Source organism: Amblyomma mixtum, chromosome 3, assembly GCF_055824585.1.
Source record: "Amblyomma mixtum isolate Tamu chromosome 3, ASM5582458v1, whole genome shotgun sequence".
Lineage (NCBI taxonomy): Eukaryota > Metazoa > Arthropoda > Arachnida > Ixodida > Ixodidae > Amblyomma > Amblyomma mixtum.
Genome location: NC_143014.1, coordinates 300,543,810 through 300,566,852, shown reverse-complemented (window position 1 = coordinate 300,566,852; position 23,043 = coordinate 300,543,810). Strand labels below are relative to the sequence as shown.

The following is a 23,043-nucleotide window of genomic DNA, read 5'->3' as shown; positions in this document are numbered from 1 at the left end:
TTGCTACGCATCGAAATAATGGACCATTACCTCCAATATTTTCATAACAGTGCCTTACAATATTCCAATACCCCAAATATTTGCCCAAGAATGTTTGAAATGTGGGCGTTATTTAAAAAGAAAATGTCTTAGTGCGCAGCTAAGCATAGGTCTATAATCCCAACATTTCCAATTATCAAACAAGTGTAACCCGGGGACTGTGCACCGGAATTTTCGCCAAGCATTCTGCAAAAACGTCGCACATTCCATAAGGACCAGTGAAAGAAAAATAATGTATTAGCATCTTCGAGCCCTGCGCGAGTGTCTTGTTCATCTTAGCAGTAGCAGTAGCTGGGGAAAAAAAACGTAGGGAGGGAGCCCTCGCTGCCTCAATCCGCCTTGAGCAGCCTTTTTTGAGGTTTCCGGGTTGCTCACTATGTGTTCTTTGTAATTTTGACGCATGATCGTCGAAACGACGTCAGATTGCTTGCTATTTTTCCCACAATTTTTAACTCATACTGCCATTTCTATTTGGTCGTTGTAGCCATTAAATACATTTTTGATAACGACTGTCTAAGTTCACCCTCAAAGCGAATGGAATACAGAATACACAAATGAACTGGGCGCACTATACTACAGTACACAAATTTGGAAAAATAGCTAACAGACTATATCAACGCGCACAAAATCGCTTTACGCTTATCGGAACTAATTCCCGATTTGGTCGCAACAAAATAAAGCGCTGAAAATGTTTCTCTTGACCATCGCTATTTCTTGTAAAACATTTGTACGAAGACGATTCCTATTTTTTTTTGCACCATTATAATGCAACGTGGTTTGGTAGTTCCAGTTTCAGTGTAGCCTGGCGATAGTTCTCAAAAATTTTGGCCAAAGTTTACGATGTCTAAATCTTTTTTTAGAAATTTCCACTCGAACTTTCTAAGATTTCAAGTTTTGAAATTTGGGCGAAGTTTCAGTTTCTCTAGAAAGGGACGTCAGCGAAGGCTTGCTAGGCGCTTAATTTGAATTGAAATAAAAAGGGTTCTCTCACTCTATAGCCATTTTTGCTGAACTGATGCAGTAGAATTGCGTAATCATTCAGTCTGAAAAGTATCAATTTTCAAGGCACCTTTGTAAAGTCGTTTACAGAGGCCAATTTTTTTTTCTGTAACAAGGACCTTGTTTCGGGAGCCAAGACTGTACTTTTTCAATGGTAATCATAAATACCAAAACACTGAATTAGCGTCTGGTATGGGAAACGTTAGTGTGACCTGCACATCAATTTTTTTAGTGCGTAGGACACAGCCTTAGTTTTTCTTCCCTAAATAGTCGAAGGAGAAAATTTTTGAAGTCGCATAAGAGCTGTTCACCACTTCTATTACATGCGATATTTCTCAACAGCAGAACTACATTTTTGTCGCAAAAGTCAACTTATTCCTTTTTGAAGACTCCATGAAATTTCTAGAAAAATACAAGTTATTGCAAAAATAGTCCAGAGGCCACCATGACCGCCATTTTAATAGAGCGCGAAAAAGGAAAGAATGATTAACATGTACCTGCATACTGAAAACATCGAGAAGGATTCGTTTCAGATGCATTTCCAGGGTCCAGTTCCCAGCGGCCCCTTCGTCGTACTGACCTCTGTATCATTTTACAGACCATTTCAAAGTATTCTTCCAACAAATTATCGTCTTGCCACTTGTTTTCTTACGTTAGATTGCACTATTCTGCTGCAGATCTTTTGTATAGGCTGAGCTATACGTACAAGATGCAGCAATATTCAAATGTCATAAAGATGATGAAATATTATACCTACTTGAAAAAAACGTAGGTGAGAACTACCATGAGAAGGCCACTGGCAGAGATAGCGACTCCTATCATCGTCAGATAGCTGAGGATAGCCTCATGAAAATTTCCGCCGTGCCTGCTTCTGCGGTTGTATTTCTGAAAGAAAAGTAGTTTGGGGTGTTAATGAGCAACCGCTTCGTGAAGAGGTGTCCAGCTTGTGATTGTCCGGTGCCAAAGCTTGACTGTTTTCTGAAACACTTCTCGAAATAAGGCGAACTCGTTTAAGGTACTTGTAAGGGATCGGTAGTGTACGCGGGGTCATTGGAACGCGGCTGGGGGCGCTCAAATCGGTAGTGTACGCGGAGTCATTGGAACGCGGCTGGGGGCGCTCGAAGCGGAGCGTCTCCTTTCTCGGAACGCGGCCGCTCGCGAATGAGCCGGGAAGCGCGGGTGTCCCCCACACCGCGGTACTGATTCGCGCACGTGCCGGCACGAATGTGTATTTGTGTTGGTTTTTACTTTTATTTTGCAATGGAAAGGGCGTTTTGCCCTACGGAAGCTGGAGGGCTGGCCATGCTGTCGGTAAACCAATCATGTCAGCAGTGTAACATGATTGGAAGCTACCAAATGTGGGCCGGCCCTTTGGGGCTTTAAAACCGGGCCCCGGAGCCGGAAGCGGGGTTCTGCGCTAAGGTGAGATGCTGTGCATCTTCGGCTACGCCGAGTAGGGGCCTCCCCTAGTGTTAGCCAGATCCACTTTTTGTTGTTTTGTCCTTTGCTGTTTTAATTTGTCTCTAGTGTCTGAACTTGTATGTAATGTAAATATCTGTACATAAACTTCAAGTATTCGCCTTACCCCCGCATCTCAACTCATCACAAGACCGTCTCTGACGGGGCCCCCCTGGTGCGAAGGAACGTTTCAGTCTTCAAGTGAACAAACCCTTTCTGGCGGGGCACCTCTGGTGCGAGGAAAGAAGATAGAGAACGTGTGAAATTTACCAGCGTAGTCGACAGGATCCTGCGGCGTTCGGAAGACGGCGCAGGAAGAAGACTGAAGGCAGGGAAAAAGGCGACAAGGAAACAGGTCAGTGTTCGAGAACGGACCTGCAGGGAGAGACAGCGGCAAGGACCACGGCAGTAGTCCAGCAACGCGAGACTGCGTCCGGTGAAGGAAAGCAGCGCGTCGAGAACATGACGGTCACCGGCGGGTTGCAGCAAGTGACGACAGCGGGCACAGGACCAGCGGCGTGCGACAGCTCATCGCAGCGTCCGGTGAAAGTGGCGGTGGACTGCGACGCCTAGGAGCTGGCAATGCGGATCGACGCATCGAAACTGTGTTTCCTTCGTCGCATTGTTCACGTCCCTGTTCATGTGTTCGAGCCGGTAGGACAGTTGAGGGGTACAGACGGTGGTATGGAGGGTTATCCAAGCCGGCCCTCACTCGATGTGAGGTACCGAGTGGAATTGGCGAAGGCGCGCTTAGCTTATTTTCAGGCTGAGCTTGCAAAAGTGAATGGAGCAAAGGCGCCGCTATGCAAGGAAAAACCTCCGGATTTGCAGGTGTTAGAAGCAAGGCGCCAGCAGCTAGAGCTCGATCTAGCTAAGCTCAAAGAGTCTAGGAGAGCTAGTCAACTTGCCAGGGAGAACTGCTCCGAGTCCCGAGTGGAGAGGCTGCCAGTGCTTGAAGGCAAAGGCATATGCCTGTTAAGCACAGGTCAAGAAAACAGCCAGGCAGAAGTAAAAAGTGAGCCAAATTTCTGCGAAGCTAGAATAGCAGTGGAAGAAAGTATCGTGACGGAACGGAGCGTCGCGGTATTGGAGGCGGTGAACGCGCACTCCGACGATCCAGCTGCACAGGTTAGCTCTACCCCAGTGGCACCTGGGACACGGACGCGAGTACAGGAACGCTGGAATTGAGTCTGACAATTCCAAAAACGCAGTCTCAAGAAAGCTACGAAAAAGAGCATTTCGTTCAGCAGGAAACGGTCAGAGAAGACAGACGCCAGATCGGCGAGCGAGTGAAAGGAGGAAGTCTAGCGTTGCCGCAGCGGCACACCGTGTCGGGCGTAGGGCATAAAGTGTCCCGTAGCGCTATTGATGCCAGGAACTTTCCATCCGAGGCAAAGAACGAAGGTTGGCCTGATGGGCCGACGTGACCGAGCGCCGCGCAGTTGTTGAAAGCACCTGACGTGTGTCCCACCAGGTCCTTCGAAGACAAGGAGATGCGTGGCGACTTGCTACAAGGCAAATTAGGGTCAAGCGACTGCGAGGGAGGTCATGCAGCCTCAGACTATGCCACGAAGCCGGCACGCGCCGATCGAGCACGGAGCGGCAATATCAAGGTTTGCCCGTGCAGTAAAGGTGCAAATGGCCCCAAGCGAAGTAGAGTAGCAGGAGGCAGGTGCGTATCTTTCACACTGAAAGTCGGCGCGTGGAACAGTACGTTCCGTGCTGCAGTACGCCAGATAAAGTGTAGCAAAACCGGCCTCACTGGTACGGTTAGACTGGGAGGAGGATATGCCCCTTACGCAGGACGCGGCCCGTACTGGAACGCCGGAGAGAGCGTGCCCTCAAGGACGTTGTGTGGTCAGGGATTTGAACCCATTGAGTACTACGACGTTTTTGATCCTGGAGCGCACCGGCTTTCGAGCTCTCGCCCCACTGTGGCACAAGCCTAATGAGGCGAGTGGCAATTAGGCGTTAATCGTGTTGATTGAGACGCGTAGTGGCTCGAACGCACACAGGGACACTCGGTGCGACTAAGGAGGCTCACGTGGCCACTTAAGGACATCGTACGAGTGTTAGTGAACGCACCAGTCGCGAGTGTCTGTGTGTGTTTGTGATCATTCGCGAGCAGGACCACGGTGTGCATGCTGGTGAACAGACAGCCTATAAACTTGGACTCCGTTTTACGGCGCACAGCAAGCATGCCACCGTGTGTATTTGTGCAATTTGCTTATGTTGTGTTGGTGCCTGTGTGCATTTTGCTTTTGGTTTTGTTGGTGCCAGTGCTGGTGTAGCTGCGGTATGTCACCCACAGGGTGGTTTTGTGACCCGTACCGATACCTTCTTGTTATAATTCTAAAGGTTGCATTTGAGCCCTTTGTAGAACCTTGGGAAGGGCGTGTAAGGGATCGGTAGTATACGCGGGGTCATTGGAACACGGCTGGGGGCGCTCGAAGCGGAGCGTCTCCTTTCTCGGAACGCGGCCGCTCGCGAATGAGCCGGGAAGTACGGGTGTCCCCCACCCCGCGGTACTGATTCGCGCACGTGCCGGCACGAATGTGTATTTGTGTTGGTTTTTACTTTTATTTTGCAATGGAAAGGGCGTTTTGCCCTACGGAAGCTGGAGGGCTGGCCATGCTGTCGGTAAACCAATCATGTCAGCAGTGTAACATGATTGGAAGCTACCAAATGTGGGCCGGCCCTTTGGGGCTTTAAAACCGGGCCCCGGAGCCGGAAGCGGGGTTCTGCGCTAAGGTGAGATGCTGTGCATCTTCGGCTACGCCGAGTAGGGGCCTCCCCTAGTGTTAGCCAGATCCACTTTTTGTTGTTTTGTCCTTTGCTGTTTTAATTTGTCTCTAGTGTCTGAACTTGTATGCAATGTAAATATCTGTACATAAACTTCAAGTATTCGCCTTACCTCCGCATCTCAACTCATCACAAGACCGTCTCTGACGGGGCCCCCCTGGTGCGAAGGAACGTTTCAGTCTTCAAGTGAACAAACCCTTTCTGGCGGGGCACCTCTGGTGCGAGGAAAGAAGATAGAGAACGTGTGAAATTTACCAGCGTAGTCGACAGGATCCTGCGGCCTTCGGAAGACGGCGCAGGAAGAAGACTGAAGGCAGGGAAAAAGGCGACGACAAGGAAACAGGTCAGTGTTCGAGAACGGACCTGCAGGGAGAGACAGCGGCAAGGACCACGGCAGTAGTCCAGCAACGCGAGACTGCGTCCGGTGAAGGAAAGCAGCGCGTCGAGAACATGACGGTCACCGGCGGGTTGCAGCAAGTGACGACAGCATGCACAGGACCAGCGGCGTGCGACAGCTCATCGCAGCGTCCGGTGAAAGTGGCGGTGGACTGCGACGCCTAGGAGCTGGCAATGCGGATCGACGCATCGAAACTGTGTTTCCTTCGTCGCATTGTTCACGTCCCTGTTCATGTGTTCGAGCCGGTAGGACAGTTGAGGGGTACAGACGGTGGTATGGAGGGTTATCCAAGCCGGCCCTCACTCGATGTGAGGTACCGAGTGGAATTGGCGAAGGCGCGCTTAGCTTATTTTCAGGCTGAGCTTCCAAAAGTGAATGGAGCACAGGCGCCGCTATGCAAGGAAAAACCTCCGGATTTGCAGGTGTTAGAAGCAAGGCGCCAGCAGCTAGAGCTCGAGCTGGCTAAGCTCAAAGAGTCTAGGAGAAATACGTTCCAGCAATACTTTGATTTGAGCTAGTTGGTTGTAGCATGACATGTTTACGCAAAAGGCGTACTGGCGCTAAAAAACGAAGACAACACACACAACAGGACAGGACTGGCGCCAGTCCTGTCCTGTTGTGTGTGTTGTCTTCGTTTTTTAGCGCCAGTACGCCTTTTGCGTAAACATGTCAGTCTAGGAGAGCTAGTCAACTTGCCAGGGAGAACTGCTCCGAGTCCCGAGTGGAGAGGCTGCCAGTGCTTGAAGGCAAAGGCATATGCCTGTTAAGCACAGGTCAAGAAAACAGCCAGGCAGAAGTAAAAAGTGAGCCAAATTTCTGCGAAGCTAGAATCGCAGTGGAAGAAAGTATCGTGACGGAACGCAGCGTCGCGGTATTGGAGGCGGTGAACGCGCACTCCGACGATCCAGCTGCACAGGTTAGCTCTACCCCAGTGGCACCTGGGACACGGACGCGAGTTCAGGAACGCTGGAATTGAGTCTGACAATTCCAAAAAAGCAGTCTCAAGAAAGCTACGAAAAAGAGCATTTCGTTCAGCAGGAAACGGTCAGAGAACACAGACGCCAGATCGGCGAGCGAGTGAAAGGAGGAAGTCTAGCGTTGCCGCAGCGGCACACCGTGTCGGGCGTAGGGCATAAAGTGTCCCGTAGCGCTATTGATGCCAGGAACTTTCCATCCGAGGCAAAGAACGAAGGTTGGCCTGATGGGCCGACGTGACCGAGCGCCGCGCAGTTGTTGAAAGCACCCGATGTGTGTCCCACCAGGTCCTTCGAAGACAAGGAGATGCGTGGCGACTTGCTACAAGGCAAATTAGGGTCAAGCGACTGCGAGGGAGGTCATGCAGCCTCAGACTATGCCACGAAGCCGGCACGCGCCGATCGAGCACGGAGCGGCAATATCAAGGTTTGCCCGTGCAGTAAAGGTGCAAATGGCCGCAAGCGAAGTAGAGTAGCAGGAGGCAGGTGCGTATCTTTCACACTGAAAGTCGGCGCGTGGAACAGTACGTTCCGTGCTGCAGTACGCCAGATCAAGTGTAGCAAAACCGGCCTCAATGGTACGGTTAGACTGGGAGGAGGATATGCCCCTTACGCAGGACGCGGCCCGTACTGGAACGCCGGAGAGAGCGTGCCCTCAAGGACGTTGTGTGGTCAGGGATTTGAACCCATTGAGTACTACGACGTTTTTGATCCTGGAGCGCACCGGCTTTCGAGCTCTCGCCCCACTGTGGCACAAGCCTAATGAGGCGAGTGGCAGTTAGGCGTTAATCGTGTTGATTGAGACGCGTAGTGGCTCGAACGCACACAGGGACACTCGGTGCGACTAAGGAGGCTCACGTGGCCACTTAAGGACATCGTACGAGTGTTAGTGAACGCACCAGTCGCGAGTGTGTGTGTGTGTGTGTGATCATTCGCGAGCAGGACCACGGTGTGCATGCTGGTGAACAGACAGCCTATAAACTTGGACTCCGTTTTACGGCGCACAGCAAGCATGCCACCGTGTGTATTTGTGCAATTTGCTTATGTTGTGTTGGTGCCTGTGTGCATTTTGCTTTTGGTTTTGTTGGTGCCAGTGCTGGTGTAGCTGCGGTATGTCACCCACAGGGTGGTTTTGTGACCCGTACCGATCCCTTCTTGTTATAATTCTAAAGGTTGCATTTGAGCCCTTTGTAGAACCTTGGGAAGGGCGTGTAAGGGATCGGTAGTATACGCGGGGTCATTGGAACACGGCTGGGGGCGCTCGAAGCGGACCGTCTCCTTCCTCGGAACGCGGCCGCTCGCGAATGAGCCGGGAAGTACGGGTGTCCCCCACCCCGCGGTACCGATTCGCGCACGTGCCGGCACGAATGTGTATTTGTGTTGGTTTTTACTTTTATTTTGCAATGGAAAGGGCGTTTTGCCCTACGGAAGCTGGAGGGCTGGCCATGCTGTCGGTTAACCAATCATGTCAGCAGTGTAACATGATTGGAAGCTACCAAATGTGGGCCGGCCCTTTGGGGCTTTAAAACCGGGCCCCAGAGCCGGAAGCGGGGTTCTGCGCTAAGGTGAGATGCTGTGCATCTTCGGCTACGCCGAGTAGGGGCCTCCCCTAGTGTTAGCCAGATCCACTTTTTGTTGTTTTGTCCTTTGCTGTTTTAATTGGTCTTTAGTGCCTGAACTTGCATGCAATGTAAATATCTGTACATAAACTTCAAGTATTCGCCTTACCCCTGCATCTCAACTCATCACAAGACCGTCTCTGGCGGGGCAGCTCTGGCGCGAGGAAAGAAGATAGAGAACCTGAAATTTACTGTACTAAAGTGTTCTATGACGGATCTGGCCCTTTACTCTTGCCGCCTTGCATTATGAACTCATTTTAGTGGCTACATTCTAGCCTACAGATTGAGGCTTCCGGTAGTTGCTAAATACGTCTTTCTCATAGCTGGAGCACAAATACTTTGTTGACTGTGAGGAATTGACTCATGTAAGGAATGAGAACGTATTATTTTGCAGTACTTACAAAAATCACAGCGAAGCTTGTTAAGTGCGTGCAGTTGCAGAGGTGGTACCCGTTAACGATCCCGCGGTACTCGCAGCCGTCCCCGGACCATGAACCAAGGTTTTCGTTTTCATTGACGTCCCAGAATACGCATTCGATATCTTCTGAGACAATATCCTGGAAAAGAGGCCCAACTTAAAAATTTCCCTACGTTCGCACATCGGAGGTTCCAGGCGAAGTGTTTCGTATATTGCTACGTTTAAATAGTGAAGTGCCCACATTTAGTTTGGAAACCAGGAAAAAAATTTCTGGCGCTAAACCTCTAGGTCAGTGCTACGTAGGGACATATTATATCAATGAATCTCAAATTATTCTAGGAAGCTGCGACTGTTAACGACTCACCACTAATACTTTTTCGCACATCCTGCATAGCGGGTATTTAAGCATTGGCGGATAGGCTTGGGAGAGCTGATTTTAATTGTTGTATCAAGTTAATACGATGCTTTAATGCTGTGTTCACAAACTTACTATTTCTTCAAGAATGCTGGAAAGAGGGTATTTGCTAGAAACTTTGGTGGTTCCGGTTGTAAATGCCTGTCCCAGCGAAAGGTGTGCATACGTAGTTGGATTCGTTATGCTTGATGTTTCAGGAAAGTTAGAATATATGGCGGACGCGGTATTTTATTGCTTTTTACTCCAACCAATAACTTGCAGCGTTCTGGCAGCGCTGGCGTTCAAATTCTACTCGACACAACCTTTTTAGTGAGCACAATTGAGTCTGAATTGCCACTCTTTATTATGTTTGAACATAGACGTGGCGGCCAATTTGCATGGTAACGCAGTAGAAGACCTCAGCACGAAGTCAATTTATAACAAAAAGGTTCTAACGAACAGATTTAGTTAAACGTTAATTTAAAAAAGCCATTTTTGTTACACCTGTAGTCAGCATGCATGATGCTATGCGTCTGTTTGTAAATACCGTGTGATAAACTGAAAAGGAGGACAATGTGCCAATTAATGGGACACATATCACTGACTTAAACTAAATGACCGCGAAAGGTTGAACCATTAAAAAGGACCATTTTTTTGCATGGGAACCTTTCGTACTGTAAAGTATCTAGCCGTAGTGTCAACACTGTAATAATACTGCAGGTAAAGTATGTGCTATTGGCAATGAAGCATAGCTTGAACTTACGAGCACTACACTTAACTGTAGTAAAATAGCTTATTCAACGGTATCCCGCGTACTGGGGGCACAATCTGACATCAAGATGCATTGCACAATATTTTGTTCTCTATCAACAAACTTGTGCCGCCAACCATATCTCTAACAACAACAGCCGTGTTCAATGCTTATCACTTTTTTTATGATTAAATCGGTGCACTGAGCGCGCACGCCAGGTAAACCATATTGTTAGTTTGCTTCCACATAACTGCAGCGTAAAAAAAGACGAGCATAAAGGAAGAAAACATCTACGACACGGACAAACGCTACTTTGTCCGCGTCGTAGGTGTTTTCTTCCTTTGTGCTCGTCTTTTTTTAAGCTGAAGTTATGTGGAAGCAAAGTAACCAACTTGCCCAGAAGCTCGTCTTACTAAAGCATATTGTTAGTCACTCGAAAGAACAGTTTTCACGAGCGCTGCCATATCTTCGTCATAAAAGTTCGACCTGTCAGCGTATTTCAAAACTTGGGCGTCCCGTGAATTTACGCACAATAGTTTGCAGTCATAGGTGCAGCAGTTGTTCACTTACCAGTTTTTGGCGCGCCCTCTGCTATGGGCCTTTGGGCATGCGTAAAATTCGAAGTTTTAAAGTTTAACTGCACTTTGGTTGTCGAGGAGGCGACAGAAAGGTAAACCAAGTTACCTGATGAAGTTCACCCCCTTTCCCCTCTTGCACTCACAGCAGTGAACGATTTTTACAGAGAATTGTTAAACTCAATCATCCTTAATAATTGTACTGAGCGGAAAATATAGTCATAAGCACATGGTCATATAACAGAGATGAGTGCAGAAAAAAAGAGAAAATTGAAGAAAATGTCAAGAATCGATATGATTAAAAAGCACTGTACACAGATGCACAATATTTGTGAGAAAAAAAGCACAATATTGTGACAAAAAAAAAGGCAATCGACATAGTTATGGGAAGAGAGAAACAAAAAGCGTAATTTTATCACCAAAAGGGAGGAAATAGAAAATATGGGATATATTTATTTTTGGGAAAAAGCCTTGTTTAGGCCAAAGAATAGACAGTGATCCTTTTGTTGAAAGCCCGCGTTGAAGCACTTCCCTCTACTGCTTCAATAATATTAGGGTATTTATTCAGAAGATCAGCTATTTGAAAACTCAGCCTTTGCGTGCCCTAGCTTGTGCGTAACTGTTGTTTTTTACAGACCATGTTTCCAAGGTTTTCGACGTGATCTCTGAAGAAGAATGTTTGAAAGAATGCAGCCTGATCAGATTTAATTTGATCGCATACGATTGCCGGTAGTATTTTTTCAGGATATTGCCACCTGTTGTTCTCAGGTGGCGCAGGAAAGTGACGACGTTGAAGTGTATCGCTCTGGCTAACTGCCGTATTCTGCCTGTCAGTGACCTGTCGTCCTGTCTTCAGTGACATATTTTGGTAGAGGTGCTGGGTGAAGATCCCTGCATATGTCCCATACTCCTCCGGATACCCTGGGTTTCATTCATTCGCTAGTCGACACCCCTGTGCACCGTGATAGCCGGAGAAAGCAAGGCCTACCTCCCACGTTCGGGCCTTTGGAGTCTGCCAGGGCACCCACCCGTCGACCTGTCATGCACGCTGCGGCCTACTACACCTTACAGAATCCACGACTGCCCAAAGCATTGCACGGCAGTCAGCTCAAAGACGTCAAAGACTGGCTTGTCGAGTTTAACGGATCGCCTCGTTCAACCAGTGGGACGACGCCGCCAGGCTTCGAAACGTCTTCTTCAGTCTGGAGGATGGTATACGTTTCTGGTACGAGAACCGAGAAGACGCCTTAACCTCAAGGCACGAGTTCCGCCGACGCCTGCTGGAGACCAACACCAACACGGATCGTCGAGAACAGCCTGACCCGGCCATGGCCGAAGAACTGACCCGGCCATGGCCGAAGAGAAAAAGGTGCGCCACCTCATGCGCGGTGTTAAAGAGCAACTGTTCGCTGGCCTCGTGCGCAGTCCACCAGGGTCTGCTACTGAGTTCCTAACAGAACCGGTGGCGCACGAAAGTGACGCAGTTGAATCGCGCTGGCTAGCTGCCGTATGCTGCCTGTCAGTGACCTGTTGTCCCATCCTTCGTGACAATATTCACGGTCGTTAATATACACTGTTTCTCGGAGAGTGGAACACAATGTGCTCTGTATGGCGAGTTTTATATGAGCCATATCACTCTTTTCTGTAGCAAAAGGAAGTTTTCAATATTTGTTTTTGTTGTCGTGCCCCACACACGAATACTGGAGCCGAGAAAACGCTAGACTATAATACCGTTGCTTTTTACAGTGTTAAGCACTACTTTTCGCATTTGGGGTCTCAACGTTATGCGTTACAGCGCAAGCCCTAACTCAGTGGTTGCTTAGGTAACCGAGGTGGTTATCTCGGTTACCTAACCTCTCGGTTAGATCTCGGTTACCTTACCTCTCGGATCGCCATTGTTTGGTTGCAAGTCGTGGTGCTCAGGCCCCATACCTCTCGGTCATCTATTCGAGATAACCACCTCGGTTACCTAGGCAACCACTGAGTTACGGCTTAACCATACAATGGCGATCCAGTGTGTGTGTACATATATATATATATATATATATATATATACATATATATACATATATATATATATATATATATATATACACACACATACATACATACATACATACATACATACATGCATGCATGCATGCATGCATGCATACATGCATGCATGCATGCATACATACATACATACATACATACATACATACATACATACATACATACATACATACATGCATACATGCATACACACATGCATACTGTAGAGGGCTAGCATGCGCCATGTGTGTTTATTCCCCCCTCCCCCCTCCTTTCTTCGCGGCTAAGGAAGGGGGGCTTCGTCGTTGAGCGGGCCCCAGGGAGATATGTGGATGCGCGCGGCCTCATTAGGAGCGCCCATCTTTCTGTCGCCTTTGGTGTCGCCGCTGCAGAACCCGGAGAGCCCCGGCGGGGGGGGGGGGGGGAGGGGGGGGGCTGCGAGGAGAGCGCAAAGCGGGCAGCAGCCAGCAGCAAAGCGGGCTCACCCAAGCCTCCCATTGTCCCCTTTTGGGGAAGGACGCGTGTTTCCCGCCGGGGCCGCTTTGTGCCAGTGCACAAAGGACCAAGAGCATAAAAAGGTCAAGCCGCCGTTTCATCTTACGCCGACAGCTCACCGCGGCTTCACAAACACCACTTGCGGCGCAATTAAGTTTCGGACGCTTCGTTCGGAGGTTCGACCGCTTTTCTTTCGAGAAGAGAACACTGCCGAACGAAGCGGGGTCCGGTGCGTCCGGATGAATGGGAGCTGTGGGCGGCGGTGCAGCTGGCTGGCGTCCGGGATAGCCCCGAGGCTCGACGACACGGTCTGAAGAAACGGGGGCGCGCAGAAGACACCACCGGCCAGAACGAGCACTGCCACCTGCTTAATTGGGGACAGTGGCGGCCGCTGGACTTATGTCGCCGCCCGGACCCCGGAGGACAACTGGTGGGGTAAGCAGTCCATTGTGATCCGACTCTTATCGGAAAGTGGATCTGCGCTCTCGGGTGTTGTTTGCGACAGTCGCAGCTGGGTTGGGGCCGACAATTGCCCTAGTGCCGGGAAGCGTCAAGGTCACGGGTACTGGGGAGACAGACGTGGGGGTGTCTTGCTATGTTGTTTTGTGTGTTTTGCTTCTTCCTCCTTAGGGGAGAGAGTTGGTCTGATATAGTGGGAGTGTTTTGCTATGTGGTTTGTAAGTATTTTACTGTTCTTTCCATAGGGGAGAGAGTTTGTTTAATACGGTGGAAGTGTGGGGCGGGGCACGTAACCCAGGGGGCCAATCCGTATGTGTGTGAATTCTCGGAATGTACTATGTTTTAAGTGAAAAAGATGCCCTTTTTACAATATGTACATTTGGGAGAGAGTTATGTGCCTTAAGGAAGTTGGAGGGCGGGCCACACGGCTAATAACCAATCGTGTTAAGAGTTTGACACGATTGGATGCTGATGAATGTGGGTCGGGCCCATGTGTCTTTAAAACTGGGTCCCGGAGCCCGGAAAAGAGGTTCAGGGCTACGGAGATAGATGTAACGCATCTTCGGCTACGCCGAGTAGGGCCTCCCCTAAATGTTAGCCAGTTCCATGTTGTTGTTGTGCTCACTGCTCAACTTGTATATATATGTAAACTATTGTATATAAAGCTTCAGTTTATATCCCCTGCAAGTTCTCTGTTGTTTGCAAGTATCATCTCCTATAGACCTTCAGCCTTCAAGTAATAACAAGCCGTCTCCGACGGGGCACCCCTGGTGCAGAAGAAAGAAGAGAAAAAGAACCTATTCGCCTTTTAGTTATTGTAGGCGAAACTTTACACACACACACACACACGCACACGCACACGCGCACGCGCACGCGCACGCGCACGCGCACGCGCACACGCACACGCACACGCACGCACGCACACACACACACACACACACACACACATACACACATACATACATACATACATACATACATACATACATACATACATACATACATACATACATACATACATACATACATACATACATACATACATGCATGCATGCATACATACATACATACATACATACATACATACATACATACATACATACATACATACATACATACATACATACATACATACATGCATGCATGCATGCATGCATGCATGCATACATACATACATACATACATACATACATACATACATACATACATACATACATACATACATACATACATACATACATACATACATACATACATACATACATACATATCGGTTGCAAAAGCATGAAGTAGTTGACTGCTTGCAGGAGTATATAGCGAAGTATGCGCTTCGTTAAAGGAAACCTTCTTATTCGATTCGACATTTCGATCGGAAGACCGATCTTCTTCCAGATCGTCTTCTTCCGATAGAAACGTCGAGTCGAATAAATATATTTCCTTTAACGAAGCGTATTCTTCACTCTCTCTCTCTCTCTATATATATATATATATATAAGATAAGGTCACCAGAACTTGAAAAACATAAGAAGATTTAATTCACGACGTTTCGGCTGGAGGACCAGCCTTTTTCGAAAAAGGCTGGTCCTCCAGCCGAAACGTCGTGAATTAAATCTTATGTTTTCAAGTTCTAGTGACCTTATCTTATATTAATCAATCAGCTGCCAAGAAATATATATATATATATATATATATATATATATATATATATTGTCACGGAACCAAGGCAGGAGACACCGTTCGCCAGCAGCGCTGACAGAATCAGCCCTCAGGGCTCGTGAGCCAACTCTCACCTCTTTTTCTTCTGATGCCACCAGGGGCCACCTTGTGGCATTACTCCCCCTCCCGGAAAAAAAGAAAGGGAATACGGAAAACCACTACGACGCCACGAGCTAACTGAAGGAAGTAGGGGAACAACAATCGAAGGGGCAAAATGACAGGGGCAAAACGGGCCTCTGCGATAAAAACAAAAACCGAAACAACTGTGCAAGCGCTGTCAGTGCGTGAAAAAGTTCTTCATACGCAGTACGTGCACTACTTCTGGCTGGGGTCCACGGCGCGCACTTTGCACAGAACCGTCGGGCAGAACTTCATAAGTCACATCTGTTATGCGACGCAACACTCTGTATGGGCCGAAGTAGCGGCATAGGAGTTTTTCCGACATGCCTGGGCGACGGACAGGGGTCCACACCCACACTTGGTCGTTCGGTTGGTACTCGACGTGGCGGTGTCGCTGGTTGTAGCGGCGTGTATCTGAGCCCTGTTGCCTCCTGATGTGCATGCGGGCGAGTTGGCGGGCTTCCTCCGCGTTTTGGAGAAATTCTTCGGCGTGTGGCGTGAGCGCCCGGTCGTCAGTAGTGCATGGAAACATGGCATCCAACATGGTGTGCACATCGCGCCCATAAACAAGGCGAAATGGCGTAAAGTGAGTGGTTTCTTGTACTGCCGTATTGTAGGCGAAAGTCACGTATGGAAGGATCTCGTCCCAAGTCTTATGCTGGACGTCTACGTACATAGCGAGCATGTCTGCTATAGTTTTGTTGAGTCTCTCGGTGAGCCCATTGGACTGCAGGTGGTAGGCAGTAGTTTTGCGCTGGCTGGTATGGCTCAACTTGAATACCTCGTGCATGAGCTGCGCTGTGAAAGCCGTTCCCCGATCGGTGATTACGCTGGACGGGGCGCCGTGTCGCAGAACAATGCGATGCATGAAGAACTGCGCAATTTCAGACGATGTGCCAGGCGCCACCGCTTTGGTTTCGGCATAGCGTGTCAGGTAGTCTGTGGCGACAATTATCCACTTATTCCCGGCCAACGATAGGGGGAATGGGCCGAGAAGATCCATGCCGACTTGGTCAAAGGGCGTACAAGGAGGTGCAACTGGTTGGAGTAAACCCGCGGGCTTGAGGGGAGGCGACTTGCGGCGCTGGCACTGACGGCAACCTCGGACGTAGCGGCGGATGGTGGCAGCAAGTTTAGGCCAATAATAGGCCTTGCGTACTCGAGCGAGAGTGCGTGTAAACCCCAAGTGACCAAAGGTGGGCTCGTCGTGAGAGGCAAAAAGGATGTCGGTGCGCAGGTCTGCCGGCACGACGAGGAGAAAGGCGCGGTCGCCGTGGCTCGAGTTTTTCTTGAACTGTATGCCATTGCGCATGCAAAAAGAGGAGAGGTTCCGGGAAAACTCCCGGGGTATGGTAGCAGTGCGGCCCTCCAAATGGTCAATGACGGGTCTTAAGGTGATGTCATCTCGCTGCCTCGCCATTACGTCGGAATCGCTGACCACTCCAAGCAAACGACTGTCGTCCTCTATGCTGTCATCAGCTAGGTCGACTGGTGCGCGGGAGAGCGTTTCGGCATCTTCGTGCTTGCGTCCAGATTTATAGGCTATGGTGTAGTCAAATTCCTGGAGGCGGAGGCTCCACCTTGCTAAGCGGCCCGATGGGTCCCGTAGATTGGCTAGCCAGCACAAGGAATGGTGGTCTGTGACGACTTTGAAATGGCGGCCGTAGAGGTAGGGTCGAAACTTCATCGTGGCCCACACAACCGCGAGGCACTCCTTCTCCGAGGTAGAGTAGTTAATTTCGGCGCGAGACAAAACGCGACTCGCATATGCAATCATGCGTTCCATGCCATCTTGGTGTTGGACTAAGACAGCCCCCAGGCCGATGTTGCTGCCGTCTGTGTGGATCTCGGTGGCAGCCTCCTCATCAAAGTGAGCAAGAACAGGGCTGCTGTGCAGGCGTCGGCGTAGCTCTATGAAAGCCTCCTGTTGTCCGGTAGTCCACACGAACGGCGTATCGTCCCGCGTCAAACGGGTCAGGGGTTCGGCAAGTTGGGAGAAGGCGGCGATAAATCGACGGTAGTAGCGCACAGGCCAAGAAAGCGTTTCAGCGCTTTCTTCGTGGCAGGAACCGGAAATTCGGCCACGGCGGCAGTTTTGTCGGGATCGGGTTGTACACCGGCGGCGCTCACAACGTGGCCTAGAAACTTCAGTTGTTCGTAGCCGAAGTGGCATTTTTCGGGCTTGAGCGTTAAATTGGCCGACCGAAGGGCATCTAATACAGTCCGCAAGCGTTTAAGATGTTCGTCAAAGGTTTTGGAGAATACGACCACGTCATCCAGGTAAACTAAACAAGTTTGCCATTTGAGACCAGCGAGAACTGTGTCCATCATTCTCTGAAACGTTGCCGGCGCTGAACAGAGGCCGAAGGGCAACACCTTGAATTCGTATAGACCGTCAGGAGTAATGAAAGCTGTTTTTTCCCGTACCCGTTCATCAACTTCAATCTGCCAGTACCCGCTCTTTAAATCAATAGAGGAAAAATATTTGGCGCGGCGAAGGTGGTCGAGCGAGTCGTCTATGCGGGGCAGTGGGTATACGTCCTTTTTAGTTATGGTGTTCAATTTCCTATAATCGACGCAAAAGCGCAGCGTTCAATCCTTCTTCTTAACTAAAACAACAGGCGATGACCACGGACTCTGAGATGGTTGAATAATACCGTCAGTGAGCATCTCCTTCACTTGTGTTTGGATGGCCTCGCGTTCTTTAGGTGAAATACGGTACGGCTGTTGGCGTATGGGACGGGCATCTTCACTCGTGATGATACGGTGTTTCGTAATGGCTGTCTGTTGAACTTTCGAAGAAGACGCAAAGCAGGCTGTGTATTGGTGTAGTAAGGTACGGATAGCGCGGCGTTGAACCAGTGACAACCCTGAGCTGATGTCAATGTGATCGAGAGACATGTTCGGAGATTCCACGGCTGTGCACGCAAAACATTCCGAAACATCAGCTAATTGATCGGCGAACGCGGCCCCTGGTGGCAATATATATATATATATATATATATATATATATATATATATATATATATATATATATATATATATATATATATATATATATATATATATATATATATATATATATATATATCCCTGCCTAGCAGATGCCAAAGTCGGGCCAATTAGTTCCTACATTCGTGTTAAATGTGTAAAATTGGTGGGCAACCGTTTGCGGAAGAATGTTCTCAATGGTGTCAAACGATTCACCGTTTTGGACACCATAAACCCACTAGTTAAGTTAGAACCCAGCTCACGGCTGGCGTTCGAACCGGCAACATATGTACCCCCGATCCCAGGCATTTAGGGATCTTTATATGAACATTCCGGGTAAACCGTTTGTAGCAGAGTATTCGCGGCGGTGGCATACGATTTCGCGTTTCGTGCAGCATAAACGTTCTAGTTAGATTATAGCTCGCGGCCGGGATTTGAACCGGCGACCCATGTTCGGTCTGTTAACGCTCGATATTCGATCGCTACCTCAATTTCGGCTCATTTTTATTGATACAGGCAACAATTGCCTTAGTTTAAAAATAATTCAATGGACAGTGAAATATCTGTACGTGTTGTTTTTTCAGTTGCTGACGCCAACTGAGATTTTCTTGAACTACTGCAAGAAACTTGTGTGAGGCAACTTGGTCTATTTGTTCACCCCAAAAATGTATATTGGCTTCCCGACTTATATAATTAATTCATGGGCGAAAATAGATGTATTTTGTTTTTTTTTTTGTATTCAATTCTTGCTGATTTGTGATACGCCATAGTGATAACTTCTTTAGCCAGCTTGTTTGCGCCTCAAGAATTTCTCTGCCCGTTCCTGAGAAGAATATGTTGTGTCATCCGCGTACAGTATTATATCATGTATAAATGGAATTTCTACGGTATCATTAATATACAATAAACATAATAATAGACCTGGAATTGGTCTTATGGGGCCTCATTCTTTTTTCCAAATCTCCTATAACACGGTTAAACTGCGTGCACTGAGGTCGATTGTTCAAGTAACTTTTGATTAAGTTAAGTACGACCCCTCTGATTCTATATTCGCATAATTTTTGCAGTAAAATATTGTTTTTAATAGAATCAAATGTCTGCTTGAAGTCGAGGAAATTGCCTATTGTGTAAGATTTCTGTTAAACGTTTCTATTTATGTTATGTTTTATGTATGGTAACCCTTTTCCAGTGCACTTCTCTTCCTGAAAGCCACATTGCTGTTGAGCATTTATGACCTTTTCTTTAAAGAAATTTAGGAGGCGGATATTGATTACTTGCTCTACGATTTTCGAAAATATGCGACAAAGTGATAAAATGCATATAGTAATTTACAATACCTGCAAGACAGAACGCATATTATTATGTCTAAATTACAATAAATGTCACGAAAAGCACGAGGGACTTGGAAGCTCTTTGGCCACTTGCAGCAGAGACCTGGTTCAGACAAATCTCCCTTGTTGTAAGGCTGCTCAGAGGGTCCGTAATGCTAGGCAGTTCTTGAAAAGCTGTGTCGGAGCGCAGTGATTACTATCTGACCTCCAATTGCACTTAGGCTGCGAAAATGATGCGTTTACGAGTATAAGTATTCCGCAAAATACAAATGTGCCTATAAATTAGAATCTACAGAGTCGATAAAAAATGCTAACACAGCGGCCCTTACCTGCTAAACTTTTCGAACGTCTTTTCATCGCGCTTGCACCTGAATGTTGACAAAAAGACGAGAGAGTGGTCTATGATACACACACGGACGAGTCCAGCGTAGTTTTTACCACCCAGGTTCAAGCGCGATGAAAAAAATACGAAAAAGTGGTAGGGGTATAACAGAGTTAAACCAAGTAGACGTGCGAAAGCATGTCAGTTGGAAGGTTTGGTTTTGTTTTTAGATTTTAAGGTCTCAAAGTGACTCTAGCTATAAGGGACGCCGTAGTGGAGGGCTCCGGATAATTTCGACCCCCTGGCGTTCTTTGACGTGCACTACATGGCACAGTACACGAGCCTCAAGCATTCTGCCTCACAATCAATGGCATATACCGAGCATGAGAAATTCCAGCGGTGATGTTGAGTGTTCAGCGCCACTCGGCATGTGGTCGCTGGCGGGCAAACTGCAAGTGTTTGTCCAGATTTCCAGAGCTTGGTTGTGCAAGAACAATCTTTTGCAGTGAGTTTGCACTTATAGGGCCCATCCCCTGCATTTATCCTTTTTATGTTTTTCTGAAGCCAGCTGTGCGGCAGGTTGCTCACCACTCGGTGGGCAGGTGAGCGCTTGCCCACGATGTCGGGCTGCAGCTCAGTTAATCGTGAGAGGCTGCTCGGGAAGAGCAACCTGAATGGTAACCCAACCCAAGCAACCCAAGTCCCATCGATGGCAGCACCTGCAATAGAGAGGCAGGGGCGGATCGCTTTACTGCTGCACCACTGAGCCAGGAGTAGAAGGAAGACTTCCAGGGATCTATGAATGGACATAATGAACAATTAGGTATATATCGACATTAAGCCATTATCGATTTTCCGCACAACTGCCATCCGTAAACACTCGATCTGAACACCGAAACCGAAGGGAAAACCGAACAGCTAGCGCACCTAAATCGCATTTGGTCTAACTACGCAAACTGACCAACATTTTTTCTGCTCTGCTGCTCAAAAATCACGTTTTATTTAAAACTCCCTTCCTTGAGTTGCTATCAATCTGAGGACACTCATCTAGAATAGTTCTCGGGGAGACTGGGGCCTAAACTGGCGCTGCTTCCATTGAGGCGACATTTGATATTTCATATAAGGAACGCGTACGCAAAGTAAAAGACAAAAGTAGAGGGAAAGCTTGTGGCTAAAAATTTAAGCTGCTGGCGCTTTTGACAGCACAGAAATTGTGCGGAGTTGTGTAGACATGACCGTACTTCTCAGCCATGTTTACGGGGCACGTTAGCCCTATAAAAATCAATGATACGGAATACAGGCTAACGGTCGCTATCTTTATTATTGCTGATACTCCAGAGCAATATCTTTTCAACGCGCGACAACGATACGTGCTCACTCAGCTTTCACTTGGGTTAAAGGTTTGCTACATACAGTGCTTTTATTCACTAAGGTCTGGTTAGGTTATTGATGTTTAACGTCCCAAGGCAACTCAGGCTATGAGGAACGCCGTAGTGAAGGGCTCCGGAAATTTCGACCATCTGGGCTTCTTAAACGTGCACTGACATCGTATACAGCACACGGGCGTCTAGAATTTCGCCTTCATCGAAATTCAGCAGCCGCGGCCGGGATCGAACCCGCGTCTTTCGGGCCAGCAGCCGAGCGCCGTAACCACTGAGCCACCGCGGCGGGGCTTTATTCACGAAGGTATACGCTAAACCACTTCATTACCAAATGATTACCCTTCTGCGAGTAGACAGCAGCTGATTTTCAATGTTCACTCGTACCTAATGTCTTTGCTACAATCGAAGCAGGGGCTGTGAGGCACAGCGTACACAGTATTGGAGAACTACGATCAGTTTCGACCATCTGCTGTCTTTGTTTGAGCACCAAATCTCCATAACGACCGTTTTTGCCCTTCATCTCACAAGAAATGAGTCGTCACAGTCAGGATCGGCCCCGCGAACACATGTTCATTTGCAGAACCTCATATGAGCCAGTGAAGCGGGTATACCTGTAGATTTATTTTCGCCGATCTCCATTTATCGCGTGAATCTGCGGTGGAAACACACAGAAGATGCCAAAACAAAGAGTCACGTTCAACATACTTATCTTGTATAAGTATTAACGCAAAAACATCCTAGCAGTTTCGCGAAGACAGGGCGTAGTCGCCTGCAATTTGGTACCTGGTTTGGAAGGAAAAGGTTTAGCTGAAGCCCGGCATATCTTTTTCAATAGGCGATATGCAGAAATACCTTAATAAAAAGCATGCCTAATCCATTGGTCTAAAATATAGCAATTCGTAACCCAGCAGTGAAGACGCGACGCAACAAGCATTGCTGTGTGCTGTCTTCTTTCATACCCTGATATTTGAATAGCTCGGACACAACCATATACCTGCAAAAATAGTCAGGTCAGGCGTGAATATGCACTGATAGAATAATAATTTTGAGATATTTAAGAAGTGTACTTAGATATTGTTTCTAATCCCAATAAAGTGTACGCAAAGCCGACCTATCACCAGTCGCTCAAGCCAGCGAGGGCAGGAATGATGTCCTTTCCCACACCACATTTTTCTCCTACGGATAGGTTCTTAGAAGAAATAAGATACTTTTTCAATTGTTTATTAAGGCGGAAGCCTTTAATGTCTCATCGTTGTAAGCAGCAGTTGTCGACAGAAATGTCACGCTTTTCAATTGGTCGAAACGGTCGTGACGTCACAGTGCGCCAATTTCAAACGGGGCCAATTGTACTTTGGCTAGTAACCATGCAACCAATTGAAGGGATCATATAGTGATGCTCCAAGTAAATGGAACTGAGCTTACTTAATTGCTTAATTACCCAATTAGACCAATTAGCTTCGCTAGGCAGGCCATATAAATAAATAAAACCGAGTAAGAAATTGGTCGAGCTCGGGAATCGAACCGCGGTCTTCGCAGTGCGAGACGAGCATGCTATCCACTCCGCCATGCCAGCTCGATGGTTTGGAATGAACAAAGGCGCGTCTAGTGAATACGGTGTCTTCGCTCACTGCCATACTCCTCCCTTCCCTTCCGGCGAGGTGTAGGTGTCCACCGAGATATGAAAGACAGATGCATTTCCTTTCCTCAAAAACCAATTTACCGACGAGCGAAATGGGCGATGGGGTTCTATGGACTCCATGGCAGCGT

At 48.0% G+C, this 23,043-nt stretch overlaps 1 protein-coding gene across 1 annotated transcript in view; it reads right to left on the bottom strand.

Moving 5' to 3' along the window:
• LOC149355361 (uncharacterized) overlaps positions 1 to 23,043 on the bottom strand; it is a 152,078-nt gene that overhangs the window by 12,924 nt on the left and 116,111 nt on the right. Inside the window, exons 22-23 of the mRNA XM_089576105.1 lie at positions 8,690 to 8,845; positions 1,796 to 1,923 (exon numbers count right to left, since the gene is read on the bottom strand). Of these exons, the coding sequence (XP_089432231.1) occupies positions 1,796 to 1,923; positions 8,690 to 8,845 (284 nt within the window). The remainder of the gene's footprint in view (positions 1 to 1,795; positions 1,924 to 8,689; positions 8,846 to 23,043) is intronic.